Genomic DNA, 21,934 nt, shown 5'->3' with positions numbered 1-21,934 from the left:
GCTCCATAATAACATATGATTTAGTGAAATATTACCCATAAGTGTAGATAAGAAACCTCATTAATGGGAAATTTTCCGGCTAGGTTGACAACACCATGACTACGGTCTTTCTTTTCCAAGCGACTTGCGAGTACACGGATTGGTAAGATATTCTAAAAATTGTGGAAAATTTCTTTATTAGTTGATTTTAAAGTTGCTTTATAGTGTCTTTATTAGTCTATTTTGAAAATAAGTGTTTATTTCGCAGGAGAAAGGTGTATATTTTGGTTCTACGGTTGTTTTCTACATGCATCCACGTGCACAATGATTGAGTTTGACGTAAAGACGTTAGATTCACAAAATCATCATTTCGCAGTGGAAGATGGCGTATGTATAGTATTATTATTGTCTTGTAAACATTATCGGTATTCGAATATTTTTATTTCGTAATACATAATATTTTGCCCTGCGAATGAATCTAAGCAAGCTTGTTTCTATTGCGCTTTTTCAGTTTAATTTTAGTGTAAATGCGATGGCTGTCTTTGAAACTGACTAGGTTACTTGACCAAGTACGCAAGAAGTTGCTTTGGGTTAAGCAAATAAATCTCTATATAAATCAGAATCAATCAAATAAATTACCTCTTACTTTAAAAGCGACTTTGTTATCGATTGGGAAGACACTTCGCTACCATTTAGATCCCATTATATTTTTAGATTTTTTATCTGATATTTTTGTATTTTCTAGACTTAAATTTGTTTATGTTTATGCTATAATTTGTAGTTGCTTTCAGGGGCGGCTCTGGGTTGTGTAATGTGTCAATTGCAATTGAAATTTTTAACATTATTGCATTGTAATAAAGCCGAATTCGCAATGAATGTCGGCTTGTTGATCAAGCCGACACCCGTCGGCACGTGCTTTTGATAGCATTGCCGCCTTATGCGAGTATAAACTTTAATTACGTCACACAAGGTTGATTTTAAGTTGAAAAAAAGGGTCGAAAAAAGAACCGCTTGCCTTTGACACCGGCGCCGCGCTGACTGATCGATTCTAAACTTTAAATGACCCCCCTTGAGATGGTGGCGCCCGTGTGCATTGCACACCTTGCACTATAGGTTAAGCTGCCCCTGGTTGCTTTACAGTAATTTTTTTAAATGTTTTTTTTTTTTTTTTAATAAAGAATTTATTTAAGCATGCAGTTTATCTATGTTATAGTTTTATTAATAAATAAATAGTTCCCTTAAAGTTATTTCAACCTTCAAAATATTCAAAGAATAAAATTGAGATTGAAAAACTATTTCATTAATTTCATGTTTTTTGTATACTAATTTTGTAAGCAACTTAAATTTTGCATATACAAGTAATTTATCTCTTGAATTTTACTATTTTATGATACAGTAAGGCATAGATTTTTCTATTTAATTTTTATTTGTGTGTTTAAGTTGTATACTATATTTTAAATTGAGTTTATTTGAATGATTGTTAATTATAACAATGGTTCCTGTCACATCTCAATCAAAATAAAAAAAGATTAACACCAAAGGTTTTTGTTACAAGTAATTTTAATTTTTTTTACTTCAATATTTTTATTTTTATTAGGTAAAAATGCAACATTTGATATGAGAACTTCAAAAAAAGCCTTCTGCATACAATGAAGTGGTATTTTAAATGTGTTTTAATGGCTCATAAAAACTACATTAATATATAAATATGAATAACTTAATAATTTTGTGTGAGAATAATGATTGCTTACCGCCTGTGCCATGTTTTCTTGTGTAGGGGTTGGTTAAAACTGCGATGCGACATGTTTTGGTGATGCATATATTTCAATGCTTAATATCTCTTACGAGTATTTATATGTATGTATAACAAAGTCCTATTTTAAAGTTAGGTATTTATGGGTTTTTGTGGCATACCATAAAATTATGTAATATGTTCTTAACTTTTAATGCCCTTTTTAAATAGAATAATTGGTTATAGAAGTAAAAGCTTAAAAGGGGAGAATTCATAGATCATTTGCTGTTTTTGCTGCCAGATGAGCTTTACATTCACCTCTTTTACACTAGTAACCAACCATCAGGTATATACAATTTAAAAAAAAAGTAAATCAAAATTGAAAAATGAAAATTAGTATTTGATAATGCACTACATCTACCACTAGACAGGTTCCGCAATAGCGAATTAAATAATAGATGTGGAAAATTCGTAAATACATTTTCGAGTAAGAACAATTTTTAATTTCCTGGCTGTGATGTAAACACTATATAAGCTATTCTAAAGCTTAAATAACATTTTTCTACATACTTACTCAAGTGATTACTATTAATGATCGAAAGTGAAGAATAACAATATGAATGTATAAGTAACTAATAACAGTAAATAAATAAGCAGATAATTTCTAACCCGTCCTATTGTAAATTTGTGATGCTTATGTCCAGCAGTGGACGTTCTCAGTGGCTGAAATAATGAGAATGAATAAATGGTGTTCCCGTGGTTTTTTGGTAGTAAATGTGCAATCAACGATTTTTATTAAAGAGTTGCGAATAATTTTTCGGACCAGTTTATAACAGTGCACTGTAAAATAATATAGCGTAGTGGATTTGTTTGTCAAAACTACGCATGACCGAAAGCGGGCAACTCGTCCTGGATATATTGATTGGCCAGTTGAAATTGAGCGCAGAAAGGTTATCGATTTACGTAGTTGCACATGCGCGTCCACAACTGCATTTGACCTATAGATGACCTAGAACAGGACCCTAGTTTTCAGAGGATATTATTTGTTCAACCTTGAACTTCTTTCGGTGCTTACGTATGAATACTAACACAGTAGTAGATTAGGTTTGTTTAAATTTAACTTAATAAAAAATTATTGGTGAAATTAAAAAATATATTTTTTAAAATTAAAAAAGCGATTAAAAATTCAAAATACCATTTCAAAAAAAATCCAAACTAATCTAACGCTTTGGCGGCGTTATTACGTTAACACATGTTTTTCGTTATCAAATTATAACTATACTAAAAGAAATGTATGGGGAGGCTTATGTCCACTTTTATTTCAATCCTATAGATGAAATGATGATGATGATTAATAAATAATAGGCAATGAAATGTTTATAAGGTATGCATGGATAAAAGCTAATGTTAATGTCATTGTGGAATTATTCTATGTTGAAATATCCTTCAAAGTTTCGTTTTTTATCTGTATTTCTGTATTTCTACAGACCACAGTCCAACAGCTAAAAGAATTAATAAGCGAACGAATGAGCCTAGAAGTAAATACCTTGCGGCTAATTTTTCATGGAAAAGTGCTGCAAGATGAAAACAAATTAACTGATTATGGTATGTATCAACGTTTAAAGAAATAAATCTTTCAAATTACATTTATTTCATCTCAGATTATTCATTGATTTGTTATTATTGTATAATAAAATTGTAAATGCAACTTATAGAATACACTTGAAATTTTTACTCAATATTCTAGCCATTAATTTTCTTTCGAAATTTTTTTTAAATTACTTGGTATTTTATTTACAATTTTATTTCCTACTCATCATACATATAATTAAGAATATATTTGGTTTTGTTAGGCAATACTAATCTTCCTTTAGCCTCTGTTTATTAGTCAATCGACGGTATCACGTAGTAAATGATAAAATCATTAGTAACATGGGCAAGCTAATTACCTTTAACTTACATCAAACCCTTCATAGATATTATTGCTAATACATACATTATTTGCAACAAGATCAATGAAATATTTTTGTACAGTTCTGGAAGGTCAGGTCCTGGTTCCTGTTTAAAACTAAATAAATATATGACAAACATGAATAATTTTTAAATTTATACAACTACTTTATGCAAATGAAGTTTGTTGTACGACGTACTTGCGTTGTCGCACATTACAAAACTCAATAAACATGTATGTAAGCTTGCCATGATAATCTAGATGTCTTAAGTGAAAAGAAAGCAATACATTTTTTATCCACATCAGATTAGATGACCGCTATAATACTTTGGAAAAGAAGAACTCGTTTATTACAATTATTAAAAAAAGGGTTTATTCGTAAAATGAGGAAAGGTATTCTCGTGTTTCGCAGGCGTAGATGGGATGGTTATGCATTTGGTGCAGCGAGAACCGCCTTCTCGAGATACGCGCCAGTATGTGCCGTCGATAATGTCGCCGGGCGGCAGTTCCAGCTCCGATTATGCTTTCGACAGCACCACCAACCGTACATATCGTCAATTCGATGAATCAGAAAACGACACTCAAGAGCAGATACGCGAACTAATGGTGGGCAGAAGTCATATCCATAAATATAATACCATACCACACAATTATCATTGTTGGACAAGCAGTAAAATAAAGTACAGTGAAACCGTTAAATATTCTTTAAAAAATTGTATTCTGCTAAAGAAAAAAAAATAATTTAAACCAGAACTTACAGATAAAACGTATGGCTGCCGTGAAAAGTGCGCATTTTCGTTTTGTTAACTTATTCACACGGCTTACAGGAGTAATGTATTACCTACCTTTTTAAAGGGATTGATTAATAGAAATTTGAATATAATAATGAGCTAAAATGTAATCTCACATCGAAACCAATATGGGTGCAAATGAATGTTTTTGCTAAAGGCTTAACGTTAAAGTAAAGGTGGTTACCATAAAGTAGTTTTAAAAACCTTTTATATTTCAAGAGTTACTATTAAAGCGACTAATTGACACAGATATTACAGTATATTGTGCCTATGGCCCTTACAACTTAATTTTACCGGCAATTGAAAGAAATGTGTACACATGCTTTTAAATGAGTAATTTTTAGGTGTACAATGTATATAGATTATAAAAGAATTAGAAAAACATTGTTAACCTATAAATGAGACAGTAATAACATACATTTCACAAAGTTTGTTGTTATCATTGTGGCATTCATTACTGGCTCTACTGACAGATTTGATGCCCATTTTGTCCTAAGATTGTAGAAAAAATATCATTTTTCATTTCATTATGTATAGTGTGACACAAAAATAGCAGATAAAACAGTTTTAAAGTAACAGAACAAGAGACCTCATCTGCACCATTCAAATGAAAGATGTAAACAAAAATTTTGGCACCATATCAGTGCATCCTATGGTCATAATCGATGTTTTCCCTGGTTACTTTCATCTCTTATTCGAATCAAAATTCACTAGAGGAGTGCACATGTACATAAATTGTTCATTGTATGAGTTAAGTAATTCTTAATCTAATATAAGATGCTGTAACACAGGCTTTGTCTTCACCTGAGTCCATCATGACTGAAGAACAGCAAGCACTCACTCTATCGCCAACAGCTGGTCGCCTGGAAATGATACGTCGAGCTATCACAGATATAAAAACAGGAATCATACAGCTGCGTGCTCACATAGAACAGTCGGTAAGAATAGGAATTTAGTTAGCAGCTCTCATCATACATATTATGTCATGTTTGTAATAAATGTTTGACTATAAATTACTGTATTGCCGATTTCAAGCAAAAGTCAGTACAAATTCAATAATTCTTAAACTAGGGTTTGTTCAATTTGGTAAAGTTGATGGCAAAAAAATTGTCGAACATTCTTACAAATATGAAATTGTGAAACTTGTTTTAAATTTTTCCAGTATTTGATGTAACAAATTGATGATTAAGCTTTCAATGTGTATTTTTTTTTGAGTTTATCTTGTTGCTTTTAAGCTTTTTACTGTAATATTTCCAAGCACGATAGATTAGAAAAATTGTCATTTTTCGTCCACAATGTAATGCCTAAATTATAAGAAATAGGCAAAGGGCAAAGTAAAATTTAAGTAAATTAAATTCCTTTTCACCTATGACGTCTATTGATGTAATGCTTCAATGCTTGCAATAATTTTCTGTCTATACCAAAATGTGAATGAATCTGTTACAACCTTGTTAGATGACAGCTCGCTACCAAAAAATGTAAAATTTTCTATGTTTGTAGTTTAGATCTCTGCATTTATTAATAATGGTAATCTTCATGAGTTTACACAAACATAAAATGATGTTACTACTTTGGTGGCAGAAAATATTGTCAGTAAATTGAAAATATACTTTATTTGTGACACACATATGACAAACAGATCCTAGTGTTTTTGTAAACACCAAAATGTTTTATAAATAAGCCGTTTATTTTAAAAGTGTGTGCATAAGTTACATTTTCAAAAAAATCGAGTTAATGGCAACACTTAATACTATTGAACGGTATCTTTTTATTTAAAAAAAATTTGCACTCAATAAGTTGAGAACTATTGAGATTTGTTCCAGAGAAGTTTTGGTAATTAACGGTATAACAAACATGTTTATTTTGAAAGTGGCGTAAGTCGCTGTACTAGGGAAATTAATTATGGGGCTTAGTGTGAAAGAAATAGAAACATGTGATAAGTGTATGTGAAGTATTTTTTTTAAACTATTTTCAGTATTGTTAAAGAAGTTGTGATCATTGGACTTATTTTTATAAGTGCGAATAAATAGTGCAGTTTTGTAAACTATATAATGACATCTAATATAGCACACATAATTAGCATTTTTATTCAATGTGCATTATTATTTTATAGAAATATTTTCTAAAATGAGAAAAAGCGTTAACCCCCGAACGAGACATATGAGAGTAAATTCATCAGATGAAGAATCAACTTTTATGGAGTCATCAGAAAAGGAAAACAGCATAACGGAAGGAACAGAAACTCATCGTGAACGAAAAAGTCGATGCAAGAATGTAAAAGAATATAATCAAAACCTTCTTAAGGACAAAAGAAATAGTGGTGATAAATATGTAACAGCGAACACCAAAATTATTTTTACCAAAAGAATTGCAGTTAAACCTTGTTGTTTACAAAATTTTATAGAAAAAATAAGTTCTTTTAATCGACAACTGATCTTTAATAAATTTTGGAAGTTAGCAAACTTTACGAAACAAAATTTGTTTTTACATAGTATAGTTAAACAAGATATACCCAAAAAGAGAAGACCAAGGAACTACAATTCAAAGCCAAGACAATGTCAATATAAATATTATTTGACACATGAAAATGTAAGTGTGTTGGTTTGTAAAACATTCTTTCTGTATACTTTCAACATCTCAGAAGGACGTCTGGCTCGTGGTCTTAAAAAGGATGTTCCTGGAGAAGATTTGCGTGGAAAATCTTCAAATTCCAGAAGAAAAAATGAATAATCTCTCATAATTGCGGTATAAGAGCACATTCAAAGCTTCCCTGCCTTTAGTAGCCATTACACAAGGAGTCATAATCCCCATAGAAAATATCTAAGTCCAGATCTAAATATTAGAAAAATGTAAAATCTCTATCTTGAAAAGTGTAAAAATGATAAACAACAACACGTTAACGAGTGGACGTACAGGAAATCCTTCAAAAAAGACTTTAATTTACACTTTCATCAACCTAGAAAAGACACCTGTCAAAAATGCTATCTTTTAAACTTTTTAAATCTGTACGATTCAAACTTGTGAGGATGGAGGTTAAAAAATACAATTAAACCTTCAACACGATTTACATTTGAGGTCGGCAGAAATGGCCAGAAAGTGTCTACAAGAAGATCAAAAAAAAAAGCAGCTGAAAATCCAGATGAATATTTTGGATTTTTATTTGACTTACAAAAAGCAATGCCTTTTCCTAAACTTGCGACTTTCATATCATATTACAAAAGGAATATGTACGTTTTCAAATTTGGGATTCCATAATTTTTAAAACCAATTATATTGACATATACCTTTAGGATGAAACAATAGCATCAAGAGGTTCTCAGGAAGTTGCTTCGTGTTGTATAAAACATCTGAAGAGTGTTACAACTCAAAAGCATATTATTGCATATAGTGACTCATGTACAGGACAAAATCGTAACTTAAAACTGGCTAATGCCAAGTTAATACTTGGATGAAAATTGTTCAGTCTTCAGAAAATGATGTTGAAATTCTGGATCATAACTTTTTCATTTCGGGTCATTTATACTTACCAAATGATCGTGACTTTGGTGTAATAGAAACGGCCTTGAAAAAAACAAATGTTTTATACATTCCTAAAGATTATTATAGCGTGATAGCCGCCTGCCGAAAAAAAATCCTTCACAGTACACAACATGGAGGGAAAAGATTTTATTTCAACACAATTATTGGGAAATTCTGTTTCAAAAAGAAAAGTAAATACAGACCAAAACAAAGTGAATTGGCTAAAAATTCAATGGATACGATTTTACCATGATATTCCCAATAAAATGTTTTATAAACTAACTTTAGATGAAAAAGATGAATTTCTAAGTTTGGATTTGTTACCAAAAAGAGGAAGACCTGGGCGTTATTCACAAATAAAGATGGATCCGTTATACGCTGGATCTCGTCCCGTTTCTTCAGCAACATACAAAGACATGATGGACTTGCTTAGTTATATACCGCCAATATACCACAGTTCTTTTAAAAATTTGAAACAAACACGATTTCCGAGAACTTAATCACTCCTATTGATGACGAAAATTAAATTGAGCTGATATATTTTCATATAAATTACTTATACTTACATAATATGTTTCTGAATGAACTTATTATTTTTGTATTTTATGAATATTAAAACAATACTTAAATCAAACCTTTGTATTAAATATGTTGATGGTATGAATTATTATATATGTGATTTATTCAAAAATTTTATATCGCTGCCCTTTCAAAACATCACTTCAGTAAAATACGTCTGACAAAATTAATATAAGTCAGTCATATTTCGAAACTATTTTGAAAGTGGCTTAAGTCGCTTTACCGTAATGAAAAGTGGTGATTTTTTAATGTTTATACGAAATTATTTATACAGAGAAAAATATAATTATCATGAGATAACAAATACTAGTAAATCATCTCGAAAGTTAGCATCCATATTTTTAAACGTGGTAAAATGCATACTCTTAAATATTTCGACTTAAAAACAGAGTGACTCATGCCACTTTCAAAATAAACGGCTCAAATGATGCATGAATTATTCTTTCTGTGTTCATGCATGATTCTTTTGTAACAATTTGCAGATATATTTGAAAATTAAAAATCTGAGACATCTGTACTGAATAGATATTAACTATTTCTGTCATCATCCCACTGCCATGTCACGGCAATGAAGTATTAAACATTGATTTCCTTGTTGATAGTGAATTGATATGAATAGCTTCTTTCAGCATAAATTAATTGTCCAAATTTTTGGATGAAGTGGTTAGATGCAGACAGACACAAAAAGAGAAATTTAATAAATCTGGTTAATTGAACTTGCACTCAGTTAGCTGAATTGCTTTAGGTAATTTAAGTAATTTGATACTATAATAAAGATCCGTAATTTTTTTTATGGATATGATGGCTCTTTTGGAAACATCAGATTTGTTCACTTAGAGATTTAACAAGTCCTGATCATTTTCACATGGCATTGAATTAACATTTTGTTAAATTTGCATGAGATCTCTTTTTATAAATGATGTGTTATTAATTGAAACTATTTATTAATGAAGTTAAGAGGTAAAGAACCTTCTGATGATGTCAAATATATGCAAATTGTTAGTAGTAAATATATTAGCATTATGTAGTTAGTTACTTTAATGTGAAACTATAGGGATGCACAGTCATGTCACCTAACGGCCAAGAATCCGTGGTTGAATCTGCTGAGCAAGAGGCCAGCAACAATGCAGCACCACAGGTAATGCATGTTACTTAAATATTTTTTTGAAAACACAGAATAGAAAGGCGGAAATACAAGAAATATGGAGAATGCTGCAGGAAAAGAATCTTTGGATAACTTACTACTAATATTTTTTAATTATATGGCCGAAATTGAACGCTTCGCAACATAAATGTTCAATGTTGTATATTTTAATTTGATTCCTTGTTCTTTCGTGTTTCAAATTTTTTGCGATTTTGTTTTTATCACCATCCCTATATTTTTTGTAAAAGCCGTTAATTATTTTTAATAATTTCATGCGCTTTTTTGCTTCAACAATATTTGTTTATTTTAAATTTCCGATTGCTTTTTAGGTTGCACATTTTTAAATAAAAAGAATTTATACATACAAAAGGGTTTACAAATTATTTTTAAATATATATGTGTACTAGAAAAGGATTGCCTTTGTTTTGTAGGACCAGCCTCTGTTAGATGAGTTCGGTGACGACATAAATGATCCAGCTGCAAGGACAACAAATTTGCGCCGCAGGTTAGTTTCAGTGTTACTGACAATAGTTTCCTCATATTTTGTTTTAAAATCTATGAGAACTGATGATGTTATGACTCTAGAATAGAAAATCAGGACATTAGTTTAGATGCCTGTAGGACAGTGTTTGACACTTGATTGAAAATATTGAACCCCTAGAATAAAATCTTAACCGACGCTTCATTTAACAAAGCAAATTAAATTATGTAATTCATGAAAATGTATATTTTATGCAGAGCACTGCGGAATCTTCGTTCTCGTCGTGACTGCCCTCGCGACCTGGCCGGATTGTTCGAGGAATTGGAGGTGCTACATATGCGGTTTACACCTCATAGAGTGGCTTATATGAATTTGTTATCAGGGACGAGACCGGTAATCTATTCTTTTACCTAATTTCAAGTATAAAATTTAAAATATATTCATCACTACTAAAGATTTATTAAAATTTCATTTTTATTATTTTTTCCAGCGGGTATATACGGACGCAGAGAGAGCTACCAGACAACGAACGGTCGATCTTACTTGCGATATTTTACATAGCTTCTCACATGCTTATCATGCAATCAGTGACATTACATACCAGATATCGCAGCCATCTCCGCGGCTATTCTCCGAGATGGCTGTTTTGGGAGACCAAAATTTTTTGGAGGTAAATAGAATAGATAATACTTTTAATTTCTTATCCTTCCATTTCATGGAACTATATTTGGCCCAGGTATTTGGCAGACTAGAAAAGTCCAATTAATGTTATCTAAAGATTGTACTGCTGATAAGTATTTGTTAGCAATTGACATAATTTGTATACACTAAACTTAGTAACCTTTTTTATTTGTTTATTGCATATAGATTATATAAAACAAACATAAAAAGACTTTATGCTTTTAAAAAATTATGTTTAAAATCATGAGCGTGGTGCAATTCAACCGTTTCTTAATGCAGGAGGAGGTGGAGGATGATTACCAAGGCGACGACCAGTCTCGTGAAATGGATACCAGAGCGTCATCATTCGGCGGAGTTCCCGCCAACGAAGCTTCCACGAGCTCGGCCGGTGCAGCACACCCGGGACCCCCCCAAAATCAATATAATCCAAACGGCCGCAACTTCAGGTGTCGTGTAGAAATTGCAACGATTGTGCAGCGCAGACAAAACCCACAGGACCCAAACTCGCCGCGGGAATTGGTATATCGCCGTGACCCGACTCGTCACCAGTTCTACTTAGGTAGACGTTTTAATAACACTCCATCTCTATATTTTATTTATTAATTGCTTGTAGTTCTTTAATTGTTATTACACAATATGTATTTATTTATAGATCTTGGACATATCTTGCGCGGCGTTAGTCAACCGACTAATGTAGAAGTTGTCATGAACGCGGGAGAAATTCCTCAGAGCCAAGCACTGGAAAGTCTGGCTGAAATTGCCCTCAGCCAGAACGAACACAACCTTGCCTTCCGCCAGAACCAGCAGAATGTTGCCCACGGCCAGAACGAAAACAATGTTGGCCCCGGCCAGAACGAACACAATATTGCCGGCAATCAGAACCAACAAGATGGGGAAGCAGAAGGTAATGACTATACACTGCAAGCAGTTGCAATTAGCAGTGTATAGTTAATTAGTTTTCAAAAAAAATTAATGGGAAAAAAACTTTGTTTACAGTGGTCTTCGATGAAATCCCATGGTGCAGCCCACAAAACGCTGAGCTTATACAGGAAATGGTGCAGTCCATAATGCAGCAGTTGCCTGATTTGAACAACCCCCAAATAAGGACGCCAGAGGGTCTACAAGTGCCCGTGGAAATCCCTATCAGTTTTGGCCCATTGTTTGGCAGGAACTCGTCGGAAGTTAATGTGGAACGAGAATCTGTGCAATCGACCTCAGAACAGACATCATTCACAGCAACTGCAACAAATTCAACCACAGCCACAGCGAGCGCTGTAGATGCGCCGGCAAATCCGGTGATATCTTTAGTTTCGCCTTCACCTGCGCCGATTTCCTTAGATTCGCCGTCACCTGCGCCGATCTCTTTAGATTCGCCTTCACCTCCGCCGAACTATCCATATCCGTCAGCACCAGAAGAAGAGCAAGCTGGGAAACCAAATGCAGGCCCAACTTTGGTCGATAAAAGTACCGCTACAATTCCGATGGTTTCCACAGCCACACAAGCTTCAGACGATGATGCGCCGCCTGTTTCGACTTTAGAAACACCTAGCGCATTTAAGAACCTTGCCAGGAGCCATCCAACTCAAGCAAGCAGTGAACGACAGGCTGGCGACAGCGATATGAACTCAAGGCCAATGCATCAGACTGTTATAAATCAATCCCGATATTGTGAGTGTTTAAGACCTTAACTATTATTATTGATTTCATTGATTCTTTTTTTTTGGTTTTGTTAAGAAATTGAACATTGTGTAATTTTAGCTCCTAATATACGCCTGCATCGGCTGCCGGCGCAGAGCCGCGCGCAAGCACTGGCTGCGCTAAGCAGCACTGTGTATGACCGGTTTTTACCCTGTGACAATATGCACTCACGCTGCCGGCTGCAACGCCGCAGGTACCCACCGTGAAATTGTATTATTAGACTGCAGAAACAAAACACGTATTTACTTAATGAATAGCGATCGGGCGGGGGCATCTTTTATTGAATGATATAACGCCAAATCACTAATCTTTTTTTAAAGGTTTTTTGTTTTTAAATTTCAAAGTCGCAATTTCAAGATATTAATAATAATGTACACTTAAACATGTATTCATACATAGCACTAATCCAAATTTTGTTCATTTGGTAGTAATAATTGGGCATAATACTTTTTTATAATTATTTCTTTCTGAAATAGGTGACTATTTATCATGTGAAAATCGGCATGATACTAATTCATTTATTATAGTCTATTTTAACTTATTCAGTAAATAAATATAATTTATTCATGCTAGCTGCCACAACTATTGGGGTCATAATAATTTAAAACCTCTTTAGTAGATAGAAATATATTTTTGTTATGAGTGTAAACCCTTTGTTAATTCTGAATGGTTTTTAGGGAAGAACAGCAGCATGAGATCAATGCAGTGTTGCGCCTGCGTGCTGAACGTGTGTCTGCCATGAATATCAGGAACATTCGGCTGCGTGGTAGCAGTCTCAGTGACGTGAGTAATAACACACCATCTTCAATCAAACACCAATACCTTTTCTTCTCCTTTGGGAAGGAGGTTGTGTTGTTCACTTGAGAAACATTTATGTTTAGGTTCTTGAGTGGCTCCTTAGAGTCGGTAGATACGTACTAGGCCCGTTATACATAGTGGTTGACTGATAGTCAAGTTAAAAGGTAGTCATTGTCTGTGGGATGTGCAAGACGCACTGGCAGTGGACGTCTATCGGCTGACATGATGTGGGTGATGCTACTGTTGTGGAAACTTGCACATGTAGATGAAAATATGCTTTCAAATTATTCATATAGATGCATCTAGAACTCCACATTTTTTTAAATTAAAACTCTTCATGGTTATGCAGAAAAGAAAATAAAAAGTTTTTGGCAATGATGTGCTTTTATATAGTTATAATTTTTCGGTTCCTCTGTTAGATTGTTGTTTGTAGGATCAATTGGCGTTATTGGAGAGGATGCTCGACTACCCGCCGTCGGCTGCGTCTTGGCTCAATGCCTTCCTCGTAGCTGTGGTAAGTTCCAAAATGTCGCTGTGTTGTAACTAGTATGTAATTATAAAACCTAATCACTGGTTAATAATATTTGTGTGCACTGCTGCAGGCCCGACAGTTGTACTCGCCGGAGTTAATGCAAAACGTCGCTGGTGAAACACCTCTGGTGCCGAATGAATTCCCGGCGGTGCGTTCACTACTCCGTTCCTACGTGCACTATCTACTCGAGGCGTCTGGTGCTGACGAATCCGCGAACGCCAATTTAGACGTAGCAAACTACTTAATGGCTTCGTCAAGCCAGTTCATTAGCAGGCTCGTTGTTAACGTAAGTTTTTTTTTAAACTAATAATGTAAGTTATTAAAATTAAAACACAAATGCTATATATAATTACTAATTTCGTGTATTTCATAGTTATACAGGTTAGTAAAACATCAATGAGGCAATGCTTAATGAAAAAAAGATAAGTTATTATAATTAAATAATTTTACAGCCACCTCTTGTACATCTGCGCTTGGATGTGGACGTCGTGTCGTCAATCACGAGCTTGCTGAGGAGCCGGCTGCCAGCCATCATCGCGATGTTAACGTCTGATAGCACTTCGGAGATATACCCTTCTAGATTCTATTCTATCTTCGGCAGGCTGTTCATAGACATGGTTGCATTCATACGGAGTTGCGCCGAAGATGATTTCGGAACACGTCTGATTTACACGATGTTCATGGTACAATGAATTTTAATAATGCTGTTCGTTGATTTTGTAGTTGCAGTACATGATTTAATATAAACCTTGTATGAATCAGGGGCACGTGGCGGAGACCGGCGACGTTGCAGTTGACCAGTACCTGCGTTATTTCAGTCAAACGCTCTTCGATCACATCCAACCGTTCGTCGAAAACAGTGTGGACAACATCCGGTCCCATGTCATCTTGTTTCCTGGCCCGGTGGTTGTGAGTATATATGTGATAATAGTGGAGATAAGCTCATTTGCTAATATTCAAATGACTCTTTTCAACAATTGAAAACAGGATTTTCCCCCCTTTCTTTAGTTACTATTTTTTCTAAGAACAGATTGGCACAGTTATAGTACAGTTATTTTTGCACAATATTTAAAATTATTATTACATTTATTTATAATACAGTATTGTCATAATTGCTCACATTAAGTAATAATTTTGCACATAGGAACGTCGTAGTGCCGCATTCTACAGAAATGGCGAACCGGAGAACACTGCGCCGAGTGTACCGCCGAATACGCCGCGGCCAAGATCTCGGCCACAGGCCCGGTCACAGACCCGATCACAAATCCGGCCACAGATCCGGCCACAGCACCGGCCCCAGCTCCAGCCTCAGCCCCAGCCTCAGCCCCAGCCTCGGCCTCAGCCTCAGCCCCAGCCGCAGCCGCAGTCCCAGCCGCCGCCACCTTCCAGACCCACCACAGTCACCGTGGAGACTATGACAGATCCGGTAGTGATCTCTTCGGGTCCGGTTCCGCATACCACGCCGCCGGCTGGTGACACCGCGACCGTAGGAACCAACACAGACCACGAAGCACTGCTGACTCCCACTCACCTTAGGAGAGTCAGGCAGCAGCCAAGGCAAGATTATTAGTCTAATTAAAGCATATTTTGCATCATCATATTATAATTATAATCGGGGGAAAATTTTTAATTCACATTTGGCCGTTTTCGATGAAATTAATAAGGTGATAATTTAAAAAAGAATCATGAAATGAAAATTTTTTTCGCCACTTTCATTGTTTCACTTTCTGTCAAAATTATTGAATCTGATGATGAAATTCGTAACATGTAATAATGCGACAAGTATTATAAATTTAAATACTTTAATACGACAAGTATTGATTTATACACTTTTAATTAATTTATTGTATAACTTACTATTTTATTCTCAAAATCTGCACGATCCCTAAATAAGCACGAAGTTTAAATTATATAAGATTGTATGGCGGGAATCTAACCCGCAACCTTACGATCGCAAGCCTCAGTCCTGTACCTCTGGGTTACCACGGCTTTTATTATTACTACTTAGTTTGAATTAAAAAAAGTTTTACGAAAATACCAGTAAATGGGTGAAGAAAAAGTAGATACACGCAAAAGGCAATATTAATAAAGTAGGCAACAATATTTATATTTTTCGATATAAGTTACCATCAACGAAGCAAAAGGCAGATGACCCGCATGGTTTTATCCTAAAATGTCCATAAAGAGTGAGAATGTTTTCTTATCGCCGAGTAAACATTAAACCAATTTATTTCTTTTTATTTTTATTATTTGCATGTTTGTACGCGAAACAGATCTACACCATGTTATTCATAGAGCTCTACTTTTTGGTTTCATAAAGTCTTCTTTTTATTGATTTAATTTTCTATCTCAGGACCTCCAGCGCTCCAAAATTGGAATCGACACAAACCGCCGCCGATACTTCTTCTGTTTTTGAACCGGTAAGAGACGCCTAGCTTAAAAATAGAATCGAAGCCACAGTTATGGTGATGGATTAATTTGCTCACTGACGCCTCATGTTTTGTTCCGTTTTTTGTTTTTTTTTTACGTTATTTTTTTAATATTTAGCTGCGGTAGACGAAACTGCCTTTTGGGTCGTTTGCCTTAGCGTCAAAGCGCCTGCCACCTACATTCAACTCTTGTAAATAAACTCAAAATACGCAAAATGCTGGACACGATACAAAGAGGCTTTGCAAGGAAGATTACCAAGTCATACCGCTCAGTCAGCCTGCATGCAGCATTCATTCGCCAAATTATATCATTAAAAGGACATGGGTATAGGAAGTTGGAAGAACGGATCAGCTTTCTGGAGGCATCCTATTCCGCCGCATCCTCGCAGGTGGTGTTTTTACTGTCTCGACTACGAGGAAACGGGTAGTCAGCATCAAGATGACGACCATCTGTTAACATGACGACGGGAGCAAGATCCAAGGTAGAGATGGCGCGGGGGTCTCTTGCTGGTGGGGCTGAAAATCGGCGATAGAAAACTCAGGCGTAGGGATTACTGGTCCGTCTTTCAGGCGAATTTTTGTGCCAGCTTGAAGGTTATCGGAGATCCTTAGTGACTTCAGATCTTTGTTTGAGCTGCCGAGGGATCGGTCGTCGTGTCACCCCTGTGTTTCAATAGCCTTCGACATAACGGCATCACTGACTGCGGCAGTACGACTTGGGAAAGTTGTTACTTTCAAAGCCAACAGCTTTCCCAGGTAAAGGGAAAAGGCATATGTAGTTCTAGAGGGGAATGAATAGGTTGGCAGGGAGCTGTAAAGATCCAAACCGGTTTTGGATGGGGTGCCTCTCACACGTCCAGGGCCGACTCAAACATGGAACTCTGGGCATCGATCTGAGGCGCTATTCGGAGGGCGAAACCGCCAAGGTTATAAGGGCCTTTCCGTCGGACAGGCGTGTGTTCTATAAGCTGGTTCGCTCACTAGACACGGAGGCTTGCACCATAAAATTAGGAAATACATCTTACAGACACTACTCGCTCGAATTAATAACATATTAACGACCTTTATCCGCACATGTGTTAAAAAAAACACTGTTAATTTTAATTAATAATTTGCGGCTAGCATACACTCGATTTCAGCTTGTTGTTTATTTCACAAAATAAAATTGTGTAAATTTGTAATTTTGTCTTCAAATTATGAAATTGAAATACCTACGTACCGTGCAAAATTTTTTTGTCAGATTTTGTAAGTCCTCAAGCCGGCAATGTTTTCGGTTTAAAATAGTGTGAATTATAATACATATACGTTGCTGCACTACCAACAGCGGCTCATTGTCGAGCACTGGGGCGACGACTATGTACCGATGTTCTCGTTGGACCAGACAACACAGCGAGGAAGACAGTCGCCATACAGTGACGCATATCTTTCGAATATGCCGTCGCATAAACGCCGGCGTGTCAGGAGCTCGAGGCCGCCAACCAATCTTGACGGATTTATTAACGGTGAGTACGTGGCATTATCTAGTTGTCTATTTCCTTTCACTAACTTGCAACCGACGGCTGTTGGGGCCGAAAGGTTCTCAAGTGGCGACCACGAGCCGGAAGAACCGACGCCAAGATCGTGGGAAGTCGTTGGAAGTTGGTGGCGTAAGGCGCGGTCTTTGTGGCGATCTTTGGGGGAAGCCTATATCTTGCAGTTTTTATTGTTTGATTTGGTTAAAAAAATTTCAGAGAGTTACGGAGAGGCGGCGAACAACGACGTTGTCAGGCCTGAGGAGACTACGTTACGTACCGCAGTCCGTGAACATATACGGGACCTCGGGCGGAGCCGAGCTGATGGTTCTGAGGATTTCCAACCGCAGAGGCTCTCGAATGCGGAACACTTCTTCCGAACAAGGTGCATACACATTTAACTTTTTATGTACACGTTCATGAATCACACGCAGCCATACGAATACGGCGCACACTTGCAAGCACAATGTGATGCGTAAACATTTTATTACAGTTACACTATGATTCCGCTTTTTTTTAAACAGCTCCCACGACGAGCAGGAATCTAGCCAGAATCAGGAGGAACCCGAGCAAGAACAGAGAGGCGGCAACGACGAGTGTTAGGCCCCAGGAATAAATAAAAAAACTGTTAAATTAATTGTCTATAGTTTGTATTTTTCTCTGCATGTTTGAGTAGTATATATTTTTCGAAACCTTATGCCCGTCGCCTAAAATCTTTGAAGTCAAATTTGATTAAGAAAAATTTCTAGCACAACTCTTTTTAAGAGAATGCATTGGGATATATATAGTCAAATGAGACTTTGTTACTTTGTAACAAGTTTGATTGTTAGGTGTTTACTTAAAAGACTGCTCGATATTTTTGTATTTGCATATTTACTTATTTTTTTTGTTTTTGACAAAAATAGAACCCTGAAATATGTTTCTATTTTAAGAGTTGTTAAAAAATTCTAAGTTAGTCTGCATGCGTATGTACAAATAAAATGTCATTAGTTGTGAATGCAATTCACAAATAACTGTTGATATTAAAACTTTATAATTTAGTAAAGTAGATGTCTTTCGTTAAAGTATTCATTGTGATTTTAGCTTTAATCGGCGCTGTTAAGAGGATAAGTTTCCAAAAAATTCCATTTAGCTTGCGAAGCTTGCAAAGTCATAGTTTATATATTGATGCAAGCATGCTTATTTCAAAAAGTTGATCATGTTCGGCCGACCTATTAAGATTGTATGAATATGGGGTAAATCATGTCTTTAACTATTACTACTCTACCTTAAAAATAAAAGTTTGATTAGTTTTTGTTAATATAATTGATTTAGTTTAGAAGAAATCAGAAATGAAGTAAGATTTTCTTCTTAATTTTATCACACTCTGTCTTCTAACATAAAGTTAGTTTAAATGATTGTCGCTAAATTTGAATAAAGGGTTAAAAGGCGGAAACGTTAAAGGGGAACAGTGCAGCCAAATTAATAAATCTAAGAAAATTTAACCGATTTTGCTCAGTGTTTAGATTAATTGATTAGTCTGAACTCTAAAGTAGAACTCAGTTGGAGTATATACATGCGTGTGAGATTTTACGATTAAATCTGAATGTTGCGAATATTTGTTTCGAAACGTAAATTATTTAGATTCATGACGTTGTTGTTAATCATTGTAGCTGCTTATTAATCAATGTTGTCGATGTATTAACAAGTAGAAATCATGTTTGTCATATTGAACTATGTAATCATCTTTTACACTATGTGATTTTGTTGTTGCTGTTTCAGATATTGAATTTGTAGATTTAAGTTGTAGAATAGATTACAAGAATTATGAAATTAATGTTTAAATTTACGATAATAGTTTGAAAATATCTCCCATTCTCGGCAGCGCTGCTTCCCCTGATATTTAACATCATATTCAGTGTTTAAAAGTTTAAATTGAAACGCTCTCGGTGTTAGAAATGTATTATCACTATTTATTGTAAACATTAAGAAATATTGTAAATTAATACCTAAAACCTTGTCCGTCATTTAGACGGATCTAGAGAAAAAATAAATAGTTGTATAGTATTTAGTTTGTCGTCAATTTCCATATTAGATTAAGGAAAGTGTAAATAATGATTGACACGGTGACATGAAGTGATTTGTCGTCAACACCAAGACAGCGTTGTTTTGTCCCATGAAGTTACGGAGTTTATGTTAATTGTTTCCTTTACCACATATATATTAAACGAAAACCTTAAATCAGTTGTAAAATAAAGTTGATTCAGAAGTGTTTTGTCGTTTTATTTATTTATTTAATGAATGAATATTTAAATATGTTATGCAGCATGATTGGAAATAGATGAAAAAGCTTTAAAAGGGTGAATTTATAGCTCATTTACTGTCAATTTTCGTATGGTTAATCCTATCCAAAATTCTATCGTTTGAGAGATATCAAAGATATTTTAATGAAAAAGCCTGCTTATTAGATTTTGCATTGTTGAGCATTTGCCAAATTTTATATTTTTTATAATCATAGAATAAACAAGTGTTGAAATAACGACTTTTATGTTATTCTAAGCCTTTTAAAGCTGTGTAACGTCAATTACAAAATTTTTATACTTTCTCCAGCCACATCCCAGCGCTAAAGCTTGCCAAGTTGTGTAATGTTATTAAAAAGGCAATAGCGACCAACCGAGTCGAGGTTCAACCCTGGCCGCTGTGTCTGAATGCTTAACAGTTGTTATTATCAACCTGTGACAACTCAAGCCGGGGTCTAGTTGCGCCACAGAACGACTGCTGTCGTGATCTAAGAGCTAGGCGAACTCCCAATTCGTTGGAATAGTTGTATATTACAGCCTGGGCACTCGAACTTGGCTACTTTAACAGAGGTCTTGGTTAAGCGCCTCGAATCCGCGGAATCTGCAAATGCCATGCAAATGGGCAGCGAAGTAGGATCTTTAAAAAAAGTGGCGAAATACGCAGTCACCTCAATTTAAGCAATTATGGTATTTTAAACATTCGGAATGTTCCGTAATAAATTAATAACCCTGGAGTGTCTTACAATTCAGCTATAAAAATATAATTGGTGTCCAAAATATGGAGTTTCTTAAAAAAAAAAACGTTTTTTTAATGTATTTTTGGTGTTATCTTAAACCCATACATTCTTAATACAAAGTCTGTAAATAGTGTGAGTATATATAATTAAAATTAACCGTAATTTATTGAAAAAAAATACTAACCTCAAATTTCATAATGAAATTTGTTTAAAAAAATATGTAAAGACAAAGTTTGAGGGCCATTGGTGGAGAAAATATGTGTAAACCTAAGTGGCTAACTCATGTGCAGTTAATAAAGTTTACAAAATGATATGATAAAAATATAATTTTCATATGCCTTAAATTTGAAATAATTGCTAATCAAGTTTAAAATAATTATATCTTTAAGACAATATTTCTTAAAGACGTACGTAATATATGGCCATTAGGTGCATAAATCAATGTTTATACTATAGTAGGTGTTCGTATTATCTACAACCAACTGATGCAGGTCTTAATTCTAAAAAGATTACGATTGTAATAAAAATGCAACATATTTCTTTAATTTGCCACCGTGGTATACAACAAAGTATACAACCCATAAAGAGTTTTTTTTTGTAAAAAAATCATATTTCGACTTCGATTGCAATTTTTTAACATATTTTGGTGCGCTTGATAGTTTTAGGCACTTCAGGTTTATGTATTCATTACGAGGCAATCTATATAATAGTTCTGAAGGTGACTAGATCGTAGACGACGGACAGCAAGTACGGCGTCAGGGGCGGCTTAACCTATAGTTAGAGGTACGGAAAATTCGCAAATAAAAATCATCAATTTCGCATTCATATTTTTCAAAATATGAAAATTTCGTATAAATTTCGCATTTATATTTTTGAAATTATAATATTTGTGTAGATTAGGTATTTATTAAACAAAAATACTTGTTTAGTAATTTTATTACTAAATATGAAAGCAAAGTTTAAAAAAATACAAAATTTCAAAGTACAAGTCTTACTTAACATTAAACAATTTTAAATAATTAAAAGATAACATTGTAGAAATTTAACATTTGACTCCTTAAGCGTCGTTCTTCGGTCCGTTACGACGACATTG

At 34.7% G+C, this 21,934-nt stretch overlaps 1 protein-coding gene and 1 pseudogene across 1 annotated transcript; both read left to right on the top strand.

Moving 5' to 3' along the window:
* Positions 1 to 112: 112 nt before the first annotated feature.
* LOC137921623 (uncharacterized) lies at positions 113 to 20,076 on the top strand. The gene is made up of 23 exons (XM_068764425.1): positions 113 to 142; positions 248 to 366; positions 3,199 to 3,316; positions 4,075 to 4,268; positions 5,245 to 5,391; positions 9,606 to 9,689; positions 10,127 to 10,200; positions 10,434 to 10,569; positions 10,667 to 10,846; positions 11,137 to 11,416; positions 11,510 to 11,761; positions 11,854 to 12,525; positions 12,616 to 12,748; positions 13,233 to 13,338; positions 13,787 to 13,867; positions 13,956 to 14,171; positions 14,338 to 14,568; positions 14,648 to 14,794; positions 15,030 to 15,442; positions 16,239 to 16,305; positions 17,639 to 17,816; positions 18,045 to 18,210; positions 18,350 to 20,076. The coding sequence occupies exons 2-23, from the start codon at positions 304 to 306 to the stop codon at positions 18,426 to 18,428; spliced, it is 4,017 nt and encodes a 1,338-aa protein (XP_068620526.1). The 5' UTR covers positions 113 to 142; positions 248 to 303; the 3' UTR covers positions 18,429 to 20,076.
* LOC137921295 (uncharacterized) lies at positions 6,581 to 8,522 on the top strand (annotated as a pseudogene).
* Positions 20,077 to 21,934: the final 1,858 nt, after the last annotated feature.

Source organism: Battus philenor, unplaced genomic scaffold (genome assembly GCF_028537555.1).
Source record: "Battus philenor isolate CCGP_79_NKW_IND1 unplaced genomic scaffold, ilBatPhil1.0.hap1 SCAF_1, whole genome shotgun sequence".
NCBI classification, from domain to species: Eukaryota; Metazoa; Arthropoda; class Insecta; order Lepidoptera; family Papilionidae; genus Battus; species Battus philenor.
This window is presented reverse-complemented; position numbering and strand designations above follow the sequence as displayed.